The 22,354-nt window shown below is 31.0% G+C and overlaps 1 protein-coding gene across 2 annotated transcripts in view; it reads left to right on the top strand.

Moving 5' to 3' along the window:
* LOC143342150 (PTB domain-containing engulfment adapter protein 1) overlaps positions 1-22,354 on the top strand; it is a 195,460-nt gene that overhangs the window by 161,144 nt on the left and 11,962 nt on the right. For both annotated transcript variants that reach the window (XM_076765728.1, XM_076765727.1), the window contains exons 4-5: positions 14,298-14,480; positions 17,916-18,242. In XM_076765728.1, the coding sequence (XP_076621843.1) occupies positions 14,298-14,480; positions 17,916-18,242 (510 nt within the window). The remainder of the gene's footprint in view (positions 1-14,297; positions 14,481-17,915; positions 18,243-22,354) is intronic.

The raw sequence follows: 22,354 nt of genomic DNA on the forward strand, positions 1-22,354 counted from the left end.
AAAAAACAGTCTCTAAACATAGAAACAAAAAATGACTTTAATAAACTTTTTATAAAAAAGAAGCTTGTCAAAAAGTAATCAAAATCAGAATCTAAGCTATCTACAAAAATCAGTTTTATATCCATTTACAGAAGCACTTACTATGAGATTATTCTTTGATAATAATACAAGTATAAATTTTTTGAAAATGATGTTACAATAACTGATGCTTCAAAACCAAATAATGATTCTGACGCAAATATTACATTTCACTTGTTGACGAATTAGGAGCTACTACTGATTGTTGTTTTAAGTTTAATTCTGTTACTTGTTCAGAAACTGATGAAATACAGAAGGAAATGAAATCTTGAAAATTTTAGAAAATTTAAACAATTCTCTATCAACAATAACACCAACTTTTACAGAACGAATTTTTTCTACATGCTCTTTTATCCAAACTAAGATTAAAAATACGATAAATTCTGAACTTTTAGACACTCTTGAGTACTTGAAATACATTTTTTGAATAAATAAATTTGTATATTTCTTATTCTTTATTTTAAAAATTATAACTATTTATAAGCAAATAAATGTTAGTTATACAGAAATATTTTTATTCATTTTTGTATACTTCCAGTTTATTTATACATAATATTATTTATGTCATTGTGATTAAATGATTCAGAAAGATTTTATTGCTTTTTCATTTTTTTAAACCAAAAAATACGTCAGTTAACCGGTTACTTACTTTAAAAATAATTGAACGAACCGGTTATTTGACATCCCTAGTACAAATTATGCATTTCCAAGTCATTGCAAAAAATTAGCAATCCATAAATTAGTTTAATAATACGTTTAAAAAAAAACAAAATTATAGGTACCAGGGAAACAAGTATGTATGTCGCTTTTTGTGCGAGTTCATGACGTTTGAAAAAATAATCGACACTTCGTTACAAAATTCTAAATAAAATTATTTTACTAATATTTCAGCTAACAGATATACGTAAACGAGATGTTACATTATAAAGATATGATTGATGAAGTTCGATTTCGTTAATTTTTTACATTATTATAAGTACAAATATCAATATTTACATAAATTATAAATGCATGTAGAAAAAATTTGTAGCAAAATTACAAATAAATAAACTATTTATCCAAAATCCAATTTCCAAAGAATTATAGTTTGGAGGTACTAAAAATTTATTACATTACTTATCTATGAAATAAAAGTATTATTATAGTTTTGCATTTATAATTATGATTATAAAAATAAATTATATTATATTATAAATTTTATTTTTACAAATAAATTTTCTACAAAGTCCTTTTTGTCGCAAGTCTCTCCTATGTCGATACGGATGGAAGCAATGCATGTTATTTCTGCCACTTTTGGGTACAAATCGTACGTCAAAGAGCAACATTTTTAAGCCAATTTTGTAATGTAAAAGTTAAATTAAAAAGAAAGTAGAATTTTACAGATCATGCCTAATCTACAGGACATTTTGCAAACGCTAAAATTCCTCTTCGTTGAGAAACACTGTTTCAGAATACTTAAGACAAAACTTAGCAACGAACTACCTGTTTTCTCAGCTGCTATACACAATGGTGCATATATTTTTATAACCTCTTCATTTAATGTTTCGAATTAATTGAGTTGGAATCATAACTGTACTTTTAAAATTCTCGACGAGAGATTTGGAAGTGCAAACGAATTTCCAGTATAAATGACCCTACAATTATTATCTTTTTAAACATAAAAAATGTTTGCGCCTTTATATATCGAACGCGAATTATAAGATTCAACAATTTGTACATAGAGTAACCTTTGTTACATTTCAAATTTTGTACTAACTGCACGTTTTTTGTAAACTGAATGTAATAATTTGGCTTAACTTAAAACTTTCATAACTTCTACAGTATGAGGATTCATGACACGAAACATTTGAATAATATACAGGGTGAGACTCCTAACATGATGACCTCAAATAATTCGTAAGGTATTCGTGGTACGAAAAAATGTCTCAAACAAAAGTTGCATGGTATCTAGGGGGGCATACAGTGCTCTAATCTGTTTTTTATTACCTTACTCTTTTATTGAGATATTGGGGTCACCTTCAGTTTTTTAAATGTAAAAAAGTATTACACAAAGTGGGACTTCAAATGAATAATTGTTGAGATATTTTTTAAACAAATTTTATTTCAAGTGGTGTTCGAAGTGCAGTCCATTACAGTCAAAAATTTGAATGAGAGATTCTAGAGGCCAAAATAAGACGAAAATGAAGAATGTCAATTTGTTGATTGAAGCTTCGTTAAAAAGTTATTAACAAAATTATTATTAAAAACTATTAATAAAATTTGTCTACCTATACAAATTTTTTTCTCGAAAGTGCGTAGGATTTCGTGGATATGTCTATTCACCAAAAATGATTGTAATTGACCCTCGTAGCCAAAAATCTTTTTTCCAGAACGATTTGATTTGATTTTCGTCTTATTTTGGCTCCTAGAATCTCTCATTTAAATTTTTTACTGTAATGGACAGCACTTCAAATATCACTTGAAATAAAATTTGTTTAAAAAATAACACAGTAATTATTCATTTCAAGTTCCACTTTGTGTAATACTTTTTTACGCAAAATTTTTCTTTCTTTTTGCTTTCTACAAAAAGATGCTTAAAAGACAACCATTTCTAATGAAATATCTAATTTTTGTTGTAAAAATGTCTCCATCTTTTTATTGGGTTTTGCTACTATTTTTGACATAGAATGTGTGTTGACACTCAAACATTAATTTCCACCGAACAATAAAACCATTTTAGTATTACATTTTCTACAGTTCGTATTACAGTAAATTATCTGTAAAAGACAGATGTATTTAGCAGAATCGTAATAAGGTCCCAATTATGTTGTATGCGAGCAGAGTCAAAGAAAATCTTACATTCTGTTTAATTGAGAAGTCTACTAATTTGTCGTAATTATTGCAAATATTCAAGAGTTCAAACAGTTTCGTTGTTAAAACGTATTTACATGACTTCTGTTTCGATCATCAAATATTCGCCCTAAACTAAATAGTAGAAGTAATCGTAGAATCGCAAAGTGCGCATGCGTGAGAGAAGTAAGAAGATAGTAGAGAGAGTAGCGTGCGAGTAGAATCCAATATGGCCGCGCTACTCGTACGTGTGTTTTCGTTCGTTGCTTTATTACTTGTTTGAATATACTATATCGTTTAATAGTTTTCCGTTTAGATCTGTGCACTTATAATTAACTCGTTCCAATCTCGACCCTCACTGAAAAACTAGCAACCAAATGTCAATAACCGATTATCGAATAACAATAAACATAAAAATAACCGGTTAACTCGTTTCGATTATAACCGGTATGACATATGTATGCGCGTTCTATACGTTCTATCGAGCACTAAAATTTGAAGAAAACATGTTTCCTGGAGATTGTTTGGAAACAGAAATCCGGAAACGATTAAATTGCTTGTTAAGACCATGATATCATATATTTTTCTTTTCATTTAATGTTCTTCAGTATGGAAGCAATCAATCACAGTAAGTCCTTCATTATCCGATCTATCTATTATCCAGACAGACAATTTATTCTAAAATATCCATAGTTCAATTAAAACATTCTTCCACAATAGCAAAAAATTATTGTATGTCAATTATGTATCACTGTGTTTACACACATATCAACAGTTGATATCCTGTTTATACATGTGAAACTGCAAAACATTTCAAATTCCTTCTCTTGGTAATTTCATTGTTTACCCTGACTCACATTTGAACTTTGACCACAGCCTCACTTTGGAAGTTCACTCTTTGCCTTGTCCTTCACTTGAATAACCTCAACCTCTCCTATTTGTTTAATTCTACATACATATATATGTATATATCTCAAGTTTCGTTTCTTAGGCAGAATTAGATTTTTTGTAGTTACGCAAACACTTCATGTTTAGTCTATGAATAGTTTGTTGTATTAAGTTGATTCTTAAGTTATTATTCTGATTTGTAATAAAGCATTATTAAGAGAAATACAATGAAATATGTATGTTCCATCCTTATCTTGTTTGCTTTCAACGTTTCGCCATGTCTTGTACATATTTACCAACACCTTGTTGAATATTCTTATTCTTAGATTTCAATCTTGTTTTGGTCTGCTTCAGTATTTTATCTTGTTTGTAATTGTTTGAGTTTGTGTAGCAACTTCGAAATTATATATAAACAGCTGCCTCTGGCGGTATCTCTTTATTGTACAAGTTATTCTTAATATTACAATCTACCTACATATTTATTTGTATACATTGTATAATAATAATTTAGCTGGATAATTACAATGTAGTGACAAAATAATTTACATTGAAAGTAAGATAAAAGAAAGAAGAATATGTGATATTAAAAATGTTACTCATTTACTGAGATTAGAAACATCTTGAATAACAATTTTTGAAGCATTTATAATATTATGAACTAGGAGATTGAGTAATTAGAGGCAGAACAAATTTTCATTCAACGTAATTCAATTGCAGAATTTAATAATGCTCAAGATACGAGACACATAAATTCATAAAAGAATCGTTTCCGGTACTTACTTTTGCAATTTTGTTATTAACGTTTATGGTATTTATCCAAGATACAGTATGATTAATGTTCTGCAGATTGTATGCACTTAAAACACACATAAAACAAATATAGATAAATATTTTATTTTACTTAATTGCGTAAGTATTAGAGTAAAATAAGAGTTCCTAAATGTTGAATTTCATATGCAGTAAACTCGATACAAAAATTAATCTTTGAAGTATAAACTCTCACATCCTGTATGCGTAGCCACATGTTCTAGGAACCAAGTGTTTATTAGAGATTGAGATAAGAGTTGGTCCCGGCATAAAGCGAACAGCGTTGTATTTCTACGTCTCTTCGGTGTGAGTATCGATAAGACTAGTTAGTCAGCATAGAGTCCTCGTATTCAGAACTAGTGAAGATATACCTTCCATATACATAATAAAGACAATACAAGGTGTTCGGCCACACCTGGGAAAAATTTTAATAGGGGACTCTAGAGGCAAAAATAAGACGAAAATTAAGAATACCAATTTGCTGATGAAGGCTTCGTTAAAAAGTTATGACCGTTTAAAGTTCCGCCCGTACTGAATTTTTTTCTCGAAAATAGGCAGGATTTCAGGGTTATGTCTATTCATAAAAAATGATTGTAATTGACCCCCGCAACCGAAAATAATTTTTCCAGAATGATTTGAAACTTTTTAATTTCGCCGAAAAATTTCAGCACCTACCCCCTGTCGATTTTTCTTAAAAATTCCTTTTTCATTTTTAGTAATTTTGTTTAACGCCCTACAGAAAAGTTGTCTAATACTTTTTTGTAGGTATCCATGAGCTCTACTTCAGAAAAAAGTTTCATTGAAATATATTCACAATTGTAGGAATTATGGCTGTTTGAAAATTGGACCATTTTTGTGGGGTTTTTCTCATTTTGCGGGGTCAAGGATCAACTTTTCGAATATTTCTATAATTGCTACATATTCTACGCTAAAATACGCGGCGTTTGGCTTTTTGAATATTAAAATCGTCCAATCCGTTCAGAAGTTACGGTGTTTTAAAAATTCGCATGAAAATTCGGGCAGACATTTCTGGCCAGAAATTATATTTTCGATAAGGAATTTTTTTCTCGAAACTGAGTAGGATTTCGGGGGTATGTCTGTTGACCAAAAATGCTTGCAATTGACCCCTGGAACTAGAAATAATTTTTCCAAGACGATTCGAAAATCTTTTTTTCATCCAAAACTTTCAGCACTTACTCGAATTTTTTTCTCGAAAGTGGGTAGGATTTCGGAAGTATGTGTATTCACCAAAAATTATTGTGATTGACCCCCGCAACCGAAAATAATTTTTCCAGAACGATTTGAAATTTTTGAATTTAATTGTTAATAACTTTTTAACGAAGCCTCCATCAATAAATTGGTATTCTTGATTTTCGTCTTATTTTGGCCTCTAGAATCCCCCATTAAAATATTTCCCAGGGGTGACCGAACACCCTGTAAAGCTTGTAACTTTTTTGTTCGAGACATCCACTAACCGAAATTTTCATAAAGTTACCGAATTTTCCGATAAAATCTTGTATTTATTACACCTTAACGATAAGGTAGTGTTTGATATGATTTCCGGTTTAATTAAACAGAACAAATATTTGGTTATATTAAGAAATGTAATATTATTTATCTAAAGAAAAACATGAAAAGATATATTTTAACAATAAACAAAATACAAAGTTTTTATAGAGCCACACTTTTTTGAAGTATGTAAATTCAAAATTAACAACTTTTATTTTATATAATTACTATTGTTTCGAATAATGTCGAACATACGATTTGGTATTAATCACATCTAGCTTTAAGGAATTTCTACTTGAATAGACACCCACGCTTCGTTCACCGCCTTCCATAATTAACAAACAGAATTCTATTGTTCTCAATTACCATAAACTTTTCGTGCAAGTGTTCCACAGAGATTTTCAATAGAATTCAAATCTGGCAAAACAAGTGATCATGTAAAACTCAGTAATATATCCATGAAAGAAAGTAAACTTAAAAGTAAAAGATGGATATCCTCGTGACACATTTGCAGTTATTCAACCTCTAGGATGCATGTAAATAGACATATTCTGACCTACATGATTTTACCATTTTTGCAAATTTGTAACGCCTTCAAGTGGAGATCCAGTTTTACTTACATGTTTTGTAAAATATTGTACTTATTGAAGCTACTCAAGAACAAAACGTGTATATTTTGTACATTCCACCTCACACATCACATAAAAGTCAACTTCTTGTTTGAGGTTTTATGTATCCTTTTAGAAATTATTATGTTGTAGTCAAGAATGCTTATCAATATTAAAGATGAAATACTCTAGCTGTACTCAAAAGTATTCTGGACGTAAAGGACACTCAATAACAACTTCTGAAGATTATAGAAAAGAACTTGAAAAAAAATATAATACAAGAAAACCAAAAATTGCATTTAGTAAAAGATTAAATACTAGAGTATCAATAATAAAAAGAAAATAACTGAAGAAAATGTAACTAATAAGAAATTATAGAGAAAGGAAACGTTATAGCGAATCAATTTCAAATATCTAAATAATGGATACATGAAACCTGTGTAGCTCAATTAATTAAAAGTTTTATTCTTGTGTGAAAATTGTCTCTTAAAAATAATGAAAATAAACTAAACAAAAATAATTAAAACTTCTATATTTTTATGTAAAAATTATCTTTCGTTTTGTTTTGTTTTTGTTTAAAAAGTTAGAAATTTGTAACAAAGTATAATAAAGTGCTAAGCTCTCATTATCTTATATTAGGGCTCTCTTTACCCCAATGTTGGGCAAAAAGAGCTAATTGAGGCTTTTGTTTATACATGTTTCTAAAAATATTTCTAAAATATATCCAAATATAACGGTTTAGGAGTATAAGAAGGAGATGTCGAAGTATGATTTCCTTTTGTTTGAAAATTTTGTTCAATGTAGGAAACATTTTTTGTCTACTGTCCTCCCGGGGTTTGTAGACCACAGGTTTTGAAGTCGGATATGTTACTTAAAAAATACGAGATTTGGCGTGGAATGATCCTGGAAAATTGTCTACGCTAAAGCTTCGTCTTCTATTTATCATCTGCTTCTGCTAGTTCGCCTTCTGTCGCTCGAAAAAGTTGCATAATCCTCTTACGGTGTTCGCGTCTGCCTTTCATTTCCCTGGACGAATCGTCGTCGATACGTACACATGTGCCTCTTTCGGAATATAAATACACGACGGTCAACGTTGGAATGCTCGAAAAGTTCGTTGCACCTTGAAATTTCGCGACCGAGGTGATTTCACTATTCCGCCAAGCGAAACGAATTGGCCATCGTCGCATGAAACGCTCACTGTCGCTTTTTCTGCTTGTGGCAGTATATTCGTCGCAATGTAAAACGTGAATCAAACTTAACCCAGACATAATTCAAACCGTTATACAGTTGCTCACAAATTTCAATTTAGACTTGAATTTTCAAAATCATATTACAGTGGCTCAGAGTAAAATTTGGACACTTACATTTTTATTAAGGATGGGACATTTAAAACCTCGAAACCCCTCGAAATGTTATGCCATTATAAACTCGAAATTATAAACTCTAGAAACTCAGGTAAATAATAATTTGTATAAATAACGTACGTGAATATTGTGACAATATGAATTTATTTTTATTTAAGTAATAATAATTCAATTGAATTTATGTTTTCACTTTAGACTCCTGTAATAAAAAAGTTGATCTATTTACCGTTTCATTATAAGTTTGACAATGCTTTTGCGTAACATTTATTTCAAGTAGTTTCTTTCAACACTGTCATGTTAGTAGCTTTCTTTTAACACGGTACACAATCATAACTTTTAAATTGAGTCTAAAAGAAGAAGAAAGTATATCATTTAAACATGTATCCATATTGTACATAAGTCCATGTATATACAGGGTGTTCGGCCACCACTGGGAAAAATTTTAGTGGAAGATTTTAGAAGCCAAAATAAGACGAAAATCAAGAATATTAATTTCTTGACTGAGGTTTCATTAAAAAGTTCTTAAAAAATTTCAAATCATTCTGAAAAAATTATTTTCGGTTGCGGGGCTCAATTACAATCATTTTTGGTGAATACACATACCCCTAAAATCCTACCCATTTTCGAGAAAAAAATTCGAGTAGGTACTGAAATTTTTAGACAAAATTAAAAGATTTCAAATCATACTAAAAAAATTACATTTAGTATACGGGGATCAATTACAAGTATTTTTGGTGAATAGACATCCCCCGAATTCCTATGCACTTCCGAGAAAAAAATTCTTTACCGAAAATCTAATGTGAGGCCAGAAATGTCACTCCAAAATTTCATGAGTATCTTTAAAATGTCGTAACTCCTGAACGGATTATAGGATTTTAATTTTTCGAAATGCAAACAATGCGTATTTTAGTAAAGAATATGTAGAAATTTTAACAACATTGAGAAATTTAATCCTTAACCCCGTAAAGTTAGAAAAATCCCATAAAAGTGGTCCAATTTTCAAACAGCCATAACTCCTACAATAGTGAATATATTTTAATGAAACTTTTTTCTGAAGCAGAGCTCATGAGTACTTACAAAAAAGTATTAGACAACTTTTCTGTAGGGTGTCAAATAAAATTACTAAAAATCAAAAACGGATTTTTAAGAAAAATCAACGGGGGTACCTAAATTTTTCGACGAAAAAAAAAAATTTCACATCATTCTGGAAAAATTATTTTCGGTTACGGGGATCAATTACAATAATTTTTGGTGAATAGACATAATCCCAAAATCCTAACCATTTTCGAGAAAAAAATTAAGTAAGTGAACAAATTTTTCGACAAAATTAAAAAATTTGAAATCGTTAGAAAAAAATTATTTTTGGCTACAGAGCTCAATTATAATCATTTTTTGTCATTATACATACCCTCGAAGTTCTACTCACTTTCGAGAAAAAAATTCGAAAAGGTATGAAATGTTTCGACAAAATTAAAAAATTTCAAATCGTTTTGGAAAAATTATCGGTTGCGGGGGTCAATTACAATAATTTTTAGTCAATACACATACCACCGAAATCCTACCCACTTTCTAGAAAAAAATTCAGTACGGGCGGAACTTTAAACGTTAATAACTTTTTAACAAAGCCTCCATCAACAAATTAGTATTCTTGATTTTCGTCTTATTTTGGCCTCTAGAATCTCCCATTAAAATTTTTCCCAGGGGTAGCCGAACACCCTGTATCTTTTAGAATAGTGATAACAGTTTTTTTTTAAATACAAGATATTAACAATCCAAGAAGCCAACGTAAGTGCAACAATACTATATGTAATGTTGGAATCACTTGTGCAAAAAAATATAATTTGACCAATTTTACTTTCAACATCTTATTCTCATACAGATATGTACTTGACCAAAGAAACAAATATTTCTAAAGGATGTTCACATCTGAACCAAAACATTAAAAGATAAGATTTCCCTTATTCAACCTCGTTATACATTTTCAGCTGTTTATTTATTCCTTACAAGTATACCGTTCTTGCATCATTTTAAACATATCGCTTACTTTGGTCGTAGAAAATTTTCTTTCATCAGCCACTGCAGGAAATACGCCGCAAACAGACTGCGATTCAATATTAACACTAGGTTTACGGACACTCGTTGCGTACATTTTTATTATAATTCGCTACGTTGACAGTTGCATTAAAATGCAGTTTTTTCTTTTAATTAGAGGATACATCCATATCATTACATCAATTCAATTCAACATAAATTGTTAACAAATAATTTTTATGAGTCCTATAACATTATGTTTAGAATCTGAATGCGTCAAATTGACGTGTACCATAAATCTAGTGTTAAAACATCTCTAAAGGACAACCTGAAGGATGACAAATCTATCCAAAACTTGCTGAAGTACCTCAAAGAGTCCAAACTGTACAACAAGCTGTAAACTTTTCCTGAGTCGTTAATAACCCATGGGCGGTTGATGCGACTATAAATAAATAAATAAAAAAAAAAAGATCGTGTTCGAAAAAATGTGAAAACCTTCACGCTGCAAGGTCAGCGATTCGTTTATCGCGATTTGAACTAAATTTAGAAAACTGAACTGCATTCTGTAACATGGCTATCGATACCAAAAATAGGACGGTTGAATTGATCAATGTTTCAAAATACTAATTGCATGTATCGCATTCATGCGATGGACGTTAGTGTCTGCCTTGACCATTGATCTCAGTGCCATGACACGCTTCGTCTCTTCGCTGTTCGTGTAATTATTATGGAGCAATAGTTCATGATCATGAGCCGACGAATGAAAGGAAAAATGTGGAATCGACAATGAAACAGAGAGACGCAATTTATGCTAATAGTTATCCTAGATTTGTGCTGGTTTATTTAACACGTTGACTGCCACGTCTGTTTCCCAAGTTGAGGAATGTCTTCGTCATTTTCATAAATTTTAATGTAAAAAATAAGAATGTTCAATAGTTTGACGGTGTACTTTTAATTGTATAGGATTCCAAATAATACTACTCAAGTATTTGAGAAAAGACTGCAATTTTGAAACGCCGGACATCGGTGACCACTTCAATACTTGAAAAAACAAGCCGAGTCGATGTTTGATTATCTAAGAAAACTTGATTATGTATTCTTAAATAATTATAGTATTATATTTTAATAATAAAGCGGATAAGATTTGGATAAGCTTTCATAAAGTCAAGAATAATCATGATAATTCTAGAAAATAAAAAAAAAATATCCATTTATACAGGGTGTTCGGCCAACCCTAGGAAAAATTTTAATGAGGGACTCTAGAGGCTAAAATAAGACGAAAATCAAGAATACCAATTTGTTGATGGAGGCTTCGTTAAAAAGTTATTAACAATTAAATTAAAAAATTTCAAATCGTTCTGGAAAAATTATTTTCAATTGCGGGGGTCAATTACAATCATTTTTGGTGAATAAACAAACCCCCAAAATCCTACCCACTTTCTAGAAAAAAATTCGAGAAGGTGTGAAATTTTACGATAAAATTAAAAAATTTCAAATCCTTTTGAAAAAATTATTTTCGATTGTGGGGGTCAATCACAATCATTTTTGGTGAATAAACATACCCCCGAAATCCTGCGCATTTTCGAGAAAAAAATTCAGTACAGGCGGAACTTTAAATGTTAATAACTATTTAACAAAGTCTCCATCGACAAATTGGTATTCTTGATTTTCGTTTTATTTTGGCTTCTAGAATCTCTCGTTAAAATTTTTCCCATGGGTGGCCGAACATCCTGTATAACTCTGGGCGGTTTGATATTAGCAAAAGTTCCCTAGTAAATTAGTAAAAGTTAAAGAATGATTTAAAATTGTAAAATTTTAATCTAGAATAAGATGATTTTGTGTAAAAACCTTAATACGCAATAGAAGTATAATTGTTATAATTAACATATAAGTGTTTAACTTATTACATTATAGTCATTTTCACATTTTGCATGAGCAATCAAGAATTTTCTCAAACTTGATCAAATATTCAAGCTACTTGTATAATCAAATACCTGACTAGGTTTGAAAAAATGAATTTTAAAACATAATAATGATACAAGTTACTAATAGTTTCAAAATGAGTTATTAACCATTTTCTTATTTTCGTCTAATCATTATCGTTATTTTATTTTCATTACTAAATACACATAACAATTCTAATTATATGAATAATAGTTTTGCTATTTTTGTATAGATATAAACAAATATTTATTTATTCGTTTTTATTTTATTCACTTACTGATTTTAGAAAGTTTGTAACAGAAGCTTATAATATTGATCGTAATGATACTTAATATTTTTCTAAACTGTATTCTACGTTAAAATAATTTAGAACGCATGCAATCTTCCTAGTTGTATTACATTTGTCTGTTTCACTAAATAAAATCTCAAAGTACGTTCTACGAGATATTATACAGGATGTTCGAACACGCCTGGGAAAAATTTTAATGGGAGATTCTAGAGGCCAAAATAAGACGAAAGTCAAGAATACTAATTTGTTGATGGAGACTTCGTTGAGAAATTATTAACGTTTAAAGTCCCGCCAGTACTGAATTTTTTTCTAGAAAGTGGGTAGGATTTCTGGGGTATGTATATTCACCAAAAATGATTGTAATTGAGCCGCGCAACCAAAAATAATGTTTTCAGAATAGTTTGAAATTTTTTAATTTAATTTTTTTTTTAAAAATTGATATTTTTGATTTTCGTCTTATTTTAGCCTCTAGAATTTCCCATTAAAATTTTTCCCAGGGGTGGCTGAACACCCTGTATAACTACCGAAAAATATATTTAAAATCTGTAAGACGAGAGACATCACCCAAGTATCATACTCCAATTTTTACGAAAGTTAGTATACTGACAAAGCATTGAAAAATATTAGACATATGTTTTTTCAGCTGCTGATATTTATGTTCGGGAGCTGTTTTTCACTCCGAATGTTGGGGTTGGAAAACACATTTCCTTAAGTGTTTCGGGAACTAATGAAAACGGATAAATATTTTAAATGTAAGAAATGTATGGTTATGGGCAATAAGATGGTGTAAATGAAAATATCGCTAAGTCATAGGTGATGCCATTATTTTCGATTAAATGGTTTTTTTTACAAATATTTCTCATGAAACAGGTTTTTTTTAGCTGACAGTTAATTAAATTAATCAACAGACTATGCGCATTAATTTGTATATTTCCCCAAATTTTAATTTTTTGTAATAATGAGAAAGAACATAAAATTTTCTCAAGTGTTTTCTCATTTATACTCATTGACATATTAATTTACAAAATCAGTATGACAGTAAAGACAAAGTGTATTTATAGTCTTTAGTCTAATTTATAACATGAAAGATAAAATTAAAACTAATTGTACTTATATTGTAACTAATTGTACTGCTGCACAACTAAAGAATACAATGAAAAATGTTTGAATGCATGTAATAAAATGTTTAAACGTTCATGGTGGAACATTTGAACACCTGCTGTGTTAAAGTAATATCGTAACGTAAAATATGAAATATTGCATTTCCAATGGTTATGACTTAACACTTTTTCATGCAGAAAGACGAGAAGAATCGATTTATGTAAAATAAAAAAGTCTTCATGTAGAAAAAGACTACAACTTTTCCCAGTTTCTAGAATCATCCTTCATAAGAACTAAACTAGACTCGAATTATTGTGTGGGTCTTCAATATTTTATGCATACTGTGGATTAATTAAATTTGTATACATATTTATTAAATATACATGTGTATCGACTAGTTCTATACGTATAAAAAAAACTATTTACAAAGCAGAACAATAAAATACAGATCTTTTTGAAGCGTATTTTCATTTTGGTTCTTTTGATACAAAATTTGATTCGTGTAAGAGTCTCTTTAAATCATAATAAATACGGGATTAAAGCTAAGATTTAAAAAGTTAAAGTTTCGTTGATAAATGTAGAGGAAAAAATACGTAAGTAACAGTTTAAAGTAAACAGCTCTTAATAAAATATTTCGTGTTGAATGTTTTAATTAGTTTAAAAATTTCAGAAAATAATTTAATTGTAAAAATTGTAGAAATAATGTTTGAACGATGCTTGAAACCTTCGTATGCGTCCTCTTACGAATTAATATTTATTTCCTTCTTTCGGATACCTTCATCTTATTTTTCAGTTTTCGACTATGTGTACTGTAAATTCTTACTATAATTTATACGCAAAATATTTCAGTACTTGGGCAGCACGGAAGTGGATCAGCCAAAAGGCATCGAGGTGGTAAAGGAAGCGATTTGCAAGCTAAAATTCAATCAACAATTACGGAAGAGCGAAGGGACGAAAACTCCAAAAGTAGAGCTGACCATAAGCATCGATGGAGTTGCTATTCAAGAGCCGAAAACAAAGACATCGCCAAAGGTACGAATAATTTTTTATCGCTATAATCAGGAACGAACTGATCATACGTAACCAATCACCAATAGGTCGGTCCAGTTGTGTGTAAAATACATATAATTTGTTGAAATCGACGTATTATCGCATGATATTATTTTGGTATTATTTGCAATAGAAATCAAAATTACTAGAAATAAATCTCGAGTTTCTTATTTTACGCTGTTTCTCGGCTCTCAATATTCGTAAATTTTTCCCCTATAATCATTCAAATGCGAAAATACAGGGTGTTCGGCCACCCCTGGGAAAAATTTTAATGGGGGATTCCAGAGGCCAAAATAAGACGAAAATCAAGAATTCTAATTTGTTGATTGAGGCTTCGTTAAAAAGTTATTAACGTTTAAAGTTTCACCAATACTGAATTTTTTTCTCGAAAATCCGCAGGATTTCGGGAATATGTCTATTCACCAAAAATGATTGTAATTGACCCCCGCAACCGAAAATAATTTTTCCAAAACGATTTAAATTTTTTTTTTTTCATCGAAAAATTTAGGCACCTAATTAGATTTTCGGTAAGGAATTTTTTTCTCGAAAGTGCGTAGGATTTCGGAGGTATGTGTAATGACCAAAAAGGATTGTGATTGACCCGCGCAACCGAAAATAATTTTTCCAAAACGATATGAAATTTTTTTTTTCCGTCGAAAAATTTCACACCATTTCGAATTTTTTTTCTCGAAAGTAGATAGGATTTCGAGGGAATGTCTAATGACCAAAAATGATTGTAATTGACCCCCGCAAACGAAAATAATTTTTCCAGAACGATTTGAAATTTTATGAATTTAATTATTAATAACTTTTTAACGAAGTCTCCATCAACAAATTGGTATTCTTGATTTTCGTCTTATTGTGGCTTCTAGAATCTCTCGTTAAAATTTTTCCCAGGGTTGGTCGAAAACCCTGTATATCAAGAAAATGTAGATAAGTTAGTTCTGAGAACAAGTGAATTTAACATAGTTAATAAACTTTAAACAGAATATATTAAATTCTATCAAAGACTGTTCTCTCACATGATCAAATACTATCAACTCGAACACACTTTCTTGCGACATAGAGGCAAACGAATCATTTCAAATTAAATGATATAGCATTGGAATCAATTCTTTTATTCGATTGATATTTCCCTTACAATATTATAAAACTTACTTATGAAACAGAAATCAAACTTTTACATCTTATATTTTTCTAATGTGTAATAATTTCCTAATGTGTTTGAAACGATCACTAATATGCAATACGGGTTCGTTGAAACACAATAATAACTTGTTTGTTTTTCAGAAACCATATACTTTTTTAAATTTTCCGCTTACATAAGGTTCTCCTATAATCACCAATAATCTCCTTATGATCTCTTAGGGGTGACATCAGAATGGAAAGGGCTAAATAATAGTGTTATTGAGAAAAGAGGACAACTAATGATAACAATCATAGAAGTTGTTAAAAATATTGGCAAAAGAGATTTAGTTTGAATATTAATTCACTAGAATCTAAAATATTATTTACATTGTTTTGAACTACTTAAATCACTGATGATTATTCTATGTAAAAAAAAAAACAAAAAATTGAAAAAGAATATCAATTTTTCTTTGTAATATTTATTCGGTTGTTTAAAAATATAGATTTAAAAAGTACTTTCTGACTGAAAACTTTTTTCATAGTTATAACTAGAAAATAAAAAATATCCAGATATTTCAGGATGAATTTCAACCACTTAAAGTGAATTTAGGCAGCAAAAAAAAATGGCGCGATACATATCTATCTATATGTATATGCCTTAGATACAAAGTTTCAGAATTTTTTGAATTTCCGAGTTAGAGATCATCCCTTGTTCGTCTAAATTAGTGAATAATCCCCCCACCCTAGTAGAAGACCGATTTTGGGCTGAAATCACAAGGCCATTTTCCATTTACCAATTTGCCCCTGACTATACAGGTGTTCGGCCACCCCCGGGGAAAAAATTTTAGTGGAAGATTCTAGAAGCCAAAATGAAACAAAAATCAAGAATATCAATTTGTTGATTGAGGCTTCGATAAAAAGTTATTAATAAATTAAATTAAAAAATTTCAAATCATTCACGGAAAAATTATATTCGGTTGCGGGTGTCAATTACTATCATTTTTAGTCAATACACATACCACCGAAATTCTATGCATTTTCGAGAAAAAAATTCTTTACCGAAAATATAATTTCTCACCAGAAATGCTTCCCCGAAATTTCATGCAAATGTTTAAAACATCATAACTTCTGAACGAATTGGACGATTTTAATATTCTAAAAGGCAAACAACGCGTAATTAGGTGAAGAATATGTAGAAATCGTAAAAGTATTCGAAAAGTTGATCCTTGACCCCGCAAAATGAGAAAAACACCATAAAAATGGGCCAATTTTCAAATGACCATAACTCCTACAATAGTGAAGATATTTCATTGAAATTTTGCGGAGTAGTAGAGTTCATGGATACCTACAAAACAGTATTAGACAACTTTTCTATAGGGCGTCAAACAAAATTACTAAAAATCAAAAATTAATTTTTAAGAAAAATCGACAGGGGTAGGTGCCCAAATTTTTCGGTAAAAAAATTTTTTCAAATCGTTCTAAAAAACTTATATTTAGTTACAGGAGTCAATTACAACCATTTTTGGTAAATAGACATACCCCGAAATACTACGAACTTTCGAGAAAAAAAATTCTTTACCGAAAATCTGATGTGAAGCCAGAAATGCTCCTATGCAAATCTTTAAAATGTCATAACTCTTGAACGGATTGGAGGATTTTAATTTTTCAAAATGCATACAACGCGTATTTTAGTGGAAAATATGTAGAAATTCTAACAATATAGAAAAAGTTGTTCCTTGACCTCGTAAAGTGAGAAAAACACCAAAAAAATGGTCTAATTTTCAAACAGCCATAACTCCTACAATAGTGAATATATTTCAATGAAACTTTTTTCTGAAGTAGAGCTCATGGGTATCTACAAAAAAGTATTAGACAACTTTTCTGTACGGCGTTAAAAAAAATTACTAAACATGAAAAAGGAATTTTTAAGAAAAATCGACGGGATAGGTGCCTAAATTTTTCGGAGGAAAAAAATATTTCAAATCGTTCTGGAAAAATTATTTTCGGTTGCGGAGGTCAATTACAATCATTTTTGGTGAAAAGACATACCCCCAAAATCTTACGTACTTTCGAGAAAAAAATTCTTTACCGAAAATATACTGTGTGACCGGAAATGTTTCTACAACTTTTTAGCGAAGCCTCAATTAACAAATTAGTATTCTCGATTTTTGTCTTATTTTGGCCTCTAGAATCTCGCATTAAAATTTTTCCCAGGGATGGCCAAAAACACCCTATATAACAAGGAAGTATTATGTGTGACCGATTGTAATTCAACGTTTTCTTTTTCAGCGGATTATGCATCAGTACCCGTTACACAGAATATCGTACTGCGCCGACGACAAGGGCGAGAAGAAGTTCTTCAGCTTCATCGCGAAAGAGGAAGATGCAGAGAGGCACACGTGCTTCGTGTTCGTTAGCGATAAATTGGCCGAGGAGATTACGCTGACCATTGGCCAAGCTTTCGATTTAGCATACAGGCGGTTCTTAGAGACATCTGGGAAAGATTTGGAGGCACAGAGGCGATGTATGGTCCTGCAACAGAAAATAAAGCGACTGGAACATGAAAATAATGTGTATCGTCAGCGGCTACAGGACATGGCTGCTATCAAAGGATCGGTCAGTGCAAAAGATTATAATCGGTAGAAATAATCTATATCAATAACAAAATCGAGGGCAGAGAGGATATTTTGCTATAATCATATTAATTGAAAGTGGTTAAAACGGTTTCGAAAATGACTGTTTTGAACTATTCTGTAGGGTGTTTCATAACATATAGAACCTATCGTGAACTGATTATATGCTTAAAAACAACAAGTGTCATATAAATACGTGTCCTATCTGTTTTTGTTACATATTATATACGGTAATGATTCTTAAAATGTGCCTCAGACGTGATTCGTAACTTGAACATTTCTCTCCCTCCCAGCTTGGGGATCTCCCTTAGAGCCCAATGAAATGTGAAAGACGATGCGTTGTGAAAAGCTGTCGATGCACTCGGCTTATTTGTCAGACCTCGCCAACTAGCATTTAATACTAGATTTACGGGCATTGATCGCACATATATTTATTGATACCTTTCATGTTGACGATTACCTTAAAATACAATTTTTCTTTTAATTAGAATATATATTCGTGCTATTGCATCAATCAAATTCTATATAAGTTGTTAAAAAATAATATTTACGCGTTCTGCAATTTTTAATATGGAATCTGACATCCGTCAAATAGACGGCTTCCGTAAATCTAGTGTTAAAGACCACAGCTTATTAATTCTAGAAAGATTTCCTTAAAAATATGGTACAACAGTATATAATAAATGTGTATCATTGGATGCATTCAATTTTGACTAAATTAAAATAAATAATTACAGTGTAGTTATTTCAATGTTATATAATTTATAAATTTCTACTGATATTATACATAATGGCGAACAAAAATATTGGCACAGGCAATGTTTCGTAATACAATCGCGTATAAATCTTAATGATATCGCCGTATATAAACACCAGCTGATGTTGAAATTCGTCTCCGCTGTACGAAAAATGAACATTGCTATCCTAGAGCGATACTCATTTTAAGAATCATTACTGTAATTTGTAAGCAAGAAATCGCACTGTTTGCAGACAATATTCTTCATGCCTTTCATTGACTATTTGAAAGATTCGATAACAACTCGTTCGAAACCGGCCAGTTGCTTATTACGGATCAGGCATATTATTCGGCTTGACTTTTTTCTCAAGCGAGACCAGAGAGAACACGTAGAACAAGTGAGAGGCTCGAGTTAGCAACAATCTATAAAGTGGTCGACCAAACAACTACTTGGCATTAAACGATATATGTATGTATATTCTATCCTTCTACCAAACGACGTCACTGCTCATTCAACCGTAAAAATGTATGGTTTCTCATTTTCACGGACCTCTCACTTGTTCTTAGATCTCTGCTCACGGCTGACATTAAATAAGGAAGAGGGAATAGCGAGTTGTTTATGTCGAGCCAAAAAGCAATTGTTTATTGCGGATCAAGACTACACTCTAAGGCAATTTAGTTTTTTCTAATAATCCTAATACATCGCGTATATGATTGTGTTAGAAGTGATAATGCGTTACTGTAATTTAGAAACGATAAATTTTAATGAGAGATTCTAGAGGCCAAAATAAGATGAAAATCAAGAATACTAATTTGTTGATGGAGATTTCGTTAAAAAGTTATTAAAGTTTAAAGTTCCGCCCGTACTGAATTTTTTTTCTAAAAAGTGGGTAGGATTTCGGGGGTAGGTCTATTCATCAAAAATTATTGTAATTGACCCCCACAATTGAAAATAATTTTTCCAGAACGATCTGAAATTTTTTAATTTTATCGACAAATTTCACACATTCTCGAATTTTTTTCTAGGAAATGAGTAGGATTTCGGAGATATGACTCTTCACCAAAAATGATTGTAATTGACCTCTACAGCCAAAAATATTTTTTTTAGAATGATTCGAAATTTTTTTTTTTTCGTCGAAAAATTTAGGTACCCCCGTTGATTTTTCTTAAAAATCCGTTTTTGATTTTTAGTAATTTTATTTGACACCCTACAGAAAAGTTGTCTAATACTTTTTTGTAGGTACTCATGAGCTCTACTTCAGAAAAAAGTTTCATTGAAATATATTTACTATTGTAGGAATTATGGCTGTTTAAAAATTGGACCATTTTTATTGGGTTTTTTTTTCAGTTTACGGGGTTGTTGTGCCCCTCGGGGTCACCGTATGGTGTGGGAAGTTGGATTCGAGAGTCTTTAAAGAACTGAGGTTCACCGGACCTTGAGCGGGCGGCAAGAAAGAACTCCGCTGGTGCAGAACGATATGTCGTTTATTTTTAACGTTTATTATCGCAAAAAGCTCTCTGGTCTGTCGCGACGCAGCCTTTTATCTGCCTCCCCCCTTTTCGAGAATCAGTCTTTGAACTATTTTCCAGCTGGTGATATTGCGTTTTTCGGCCGTGATTTGCACATGTTGCTGACCCACGGATTCCTTTGTCGTATTGCAGGTCAAGAGATTCTAAATAGAAATTTTGCGCTTCCGCGCTTACCACACCTTGCTGATCCGCCAATTCCTTTAGGTCAGTTTGCCATTGGGCTGTCGCAATTGACACGCGAGGCACAACAGGGTCAAAGATCAACTTTTCGAATATTTTTGCAATTTCTATATATTCTTCATCTAAATACGCGTCGTTTGCGTTTTTGAAAATTAAAATCGTTCAATCCGTTCAGGAGTTGTGATGTCTTAAAGATTCGTATGAACTTTCGGGGAACGATTTCTGGCCTAAAATTAGATTTTCGGTAAGGAATTTTTTTCTCGAAAATGCGTAGGATTTCGGGGGTATGTATAATGACTAAAAATAATTGCGATCGACTGTTGCAACCGAAAATAATTTTTTTAAAACGATTTGACAAATTTTTTTTTCTGTCAAAAAATTTTAACACCTACCCGATTTTTTTTCTCGAAAGTGGGTAGGATTTCAGGGATATGTCTATTCACCAAAATTGCTTATAATTGACTCCTGCAACCAAAAATAATTTTTCCAGAACGATTTGAAATTTTTGAATTTAATTGTTATTAACTTTTTAACGAAGCCTCCATCAACAAATTGGTATTCTTGATTTTCGTCTTATTTTGGCCTCTAGAATCCCCCATTAAAATTTTTCCCAGGTGTGGCCAAACACCTGGTATACAGAGTGTTCTGCCACCCTTGGGAAAAATTTCAAATCATTCACGGAAAAATTATTTTCGGTTGCAGGGGTCAATTACAATCATTTTTGGTGAATAGACATACCCTCGAAATCCTACGCATTTCTGAGAAAAAAAATTCTTTACCGAAAATATAATTTCTAGCCAGAAATGCTTCCTCGAAATTTCATGCAAATGTTTTAAATATTATAACTTTTGAACAGATTGGAGGATTTTAATGTTTCGAAAGGCAAACGACGCGTATTTTGATGTGGAATATGTAGAAATTCCAAAAATATCCGAAAAGATGTTTCTTAACCCTCTAAAGTGAGAAATCCCCCATAAAAATGGTCCAATTTTCAAATAGCCATAACTCCTACAATAGTGAACATATTTTAATGAAACTTTTTTCTGCAGTAGAATTCATGGGTACCTACAAAAAGGTATTAGACAACTTTTCTGTAGGGCGTTAAACAAAATTATTTAAAATGAAAAACGAATTTTTAAGAAAAATCGACAGAGAGTAGCTGCTAAAATTTTTCGGTGAAAAAAAAAATTCTGTGTACTTCATAAATAAAAACAGATAGGACATACATTTATATAACGTTTTTTTATTAGTTTTAGGCATACAATCAGCTCTCGAAGTTCATTTCACATATCCTGAAACATTCTGTATATCTGTTCTAAATAACTCTTGTGTCAGTAATCAACTTTTCCTTTGGTATTTAATAACTGGGTACCCTGGTACCTCAAGCGTCTCTGCTAAGGTAAATCAAGTATATGGCAATGATTTTGCTGTTACAGCTCTCCCTAAATTACATTTTTAGCCTTTTTACAGTTTACGAAGTGCTGATATTTGAAATTCAAACAAAAAAGAACAATTGAAGACGAAATACATCCACAAGCTGGAGTTGATTTATAACATAGATGTGCCTTTTTCGCTATTTTGAAAGATTTCGCTATTGTTATATGCTTCATAATATGCTTTGCTAGTAATATTCTCAGGTTATTAGTTTA

Source organism: Colletes latitarsis, chromosome 5, assembly GCF_051014445.1.
Source record: "Colletes latitarsis isolate SP2378_abdomen chromosome 5, iyColLati1, whole genome shotgun sequence".
Classification (NCBI taxonomy): Eukaryota; Metazoa; Arthropoda; class Insecta; order Hymenoptera; family Colletidae; genus Colletes; species Colletes latitarsis.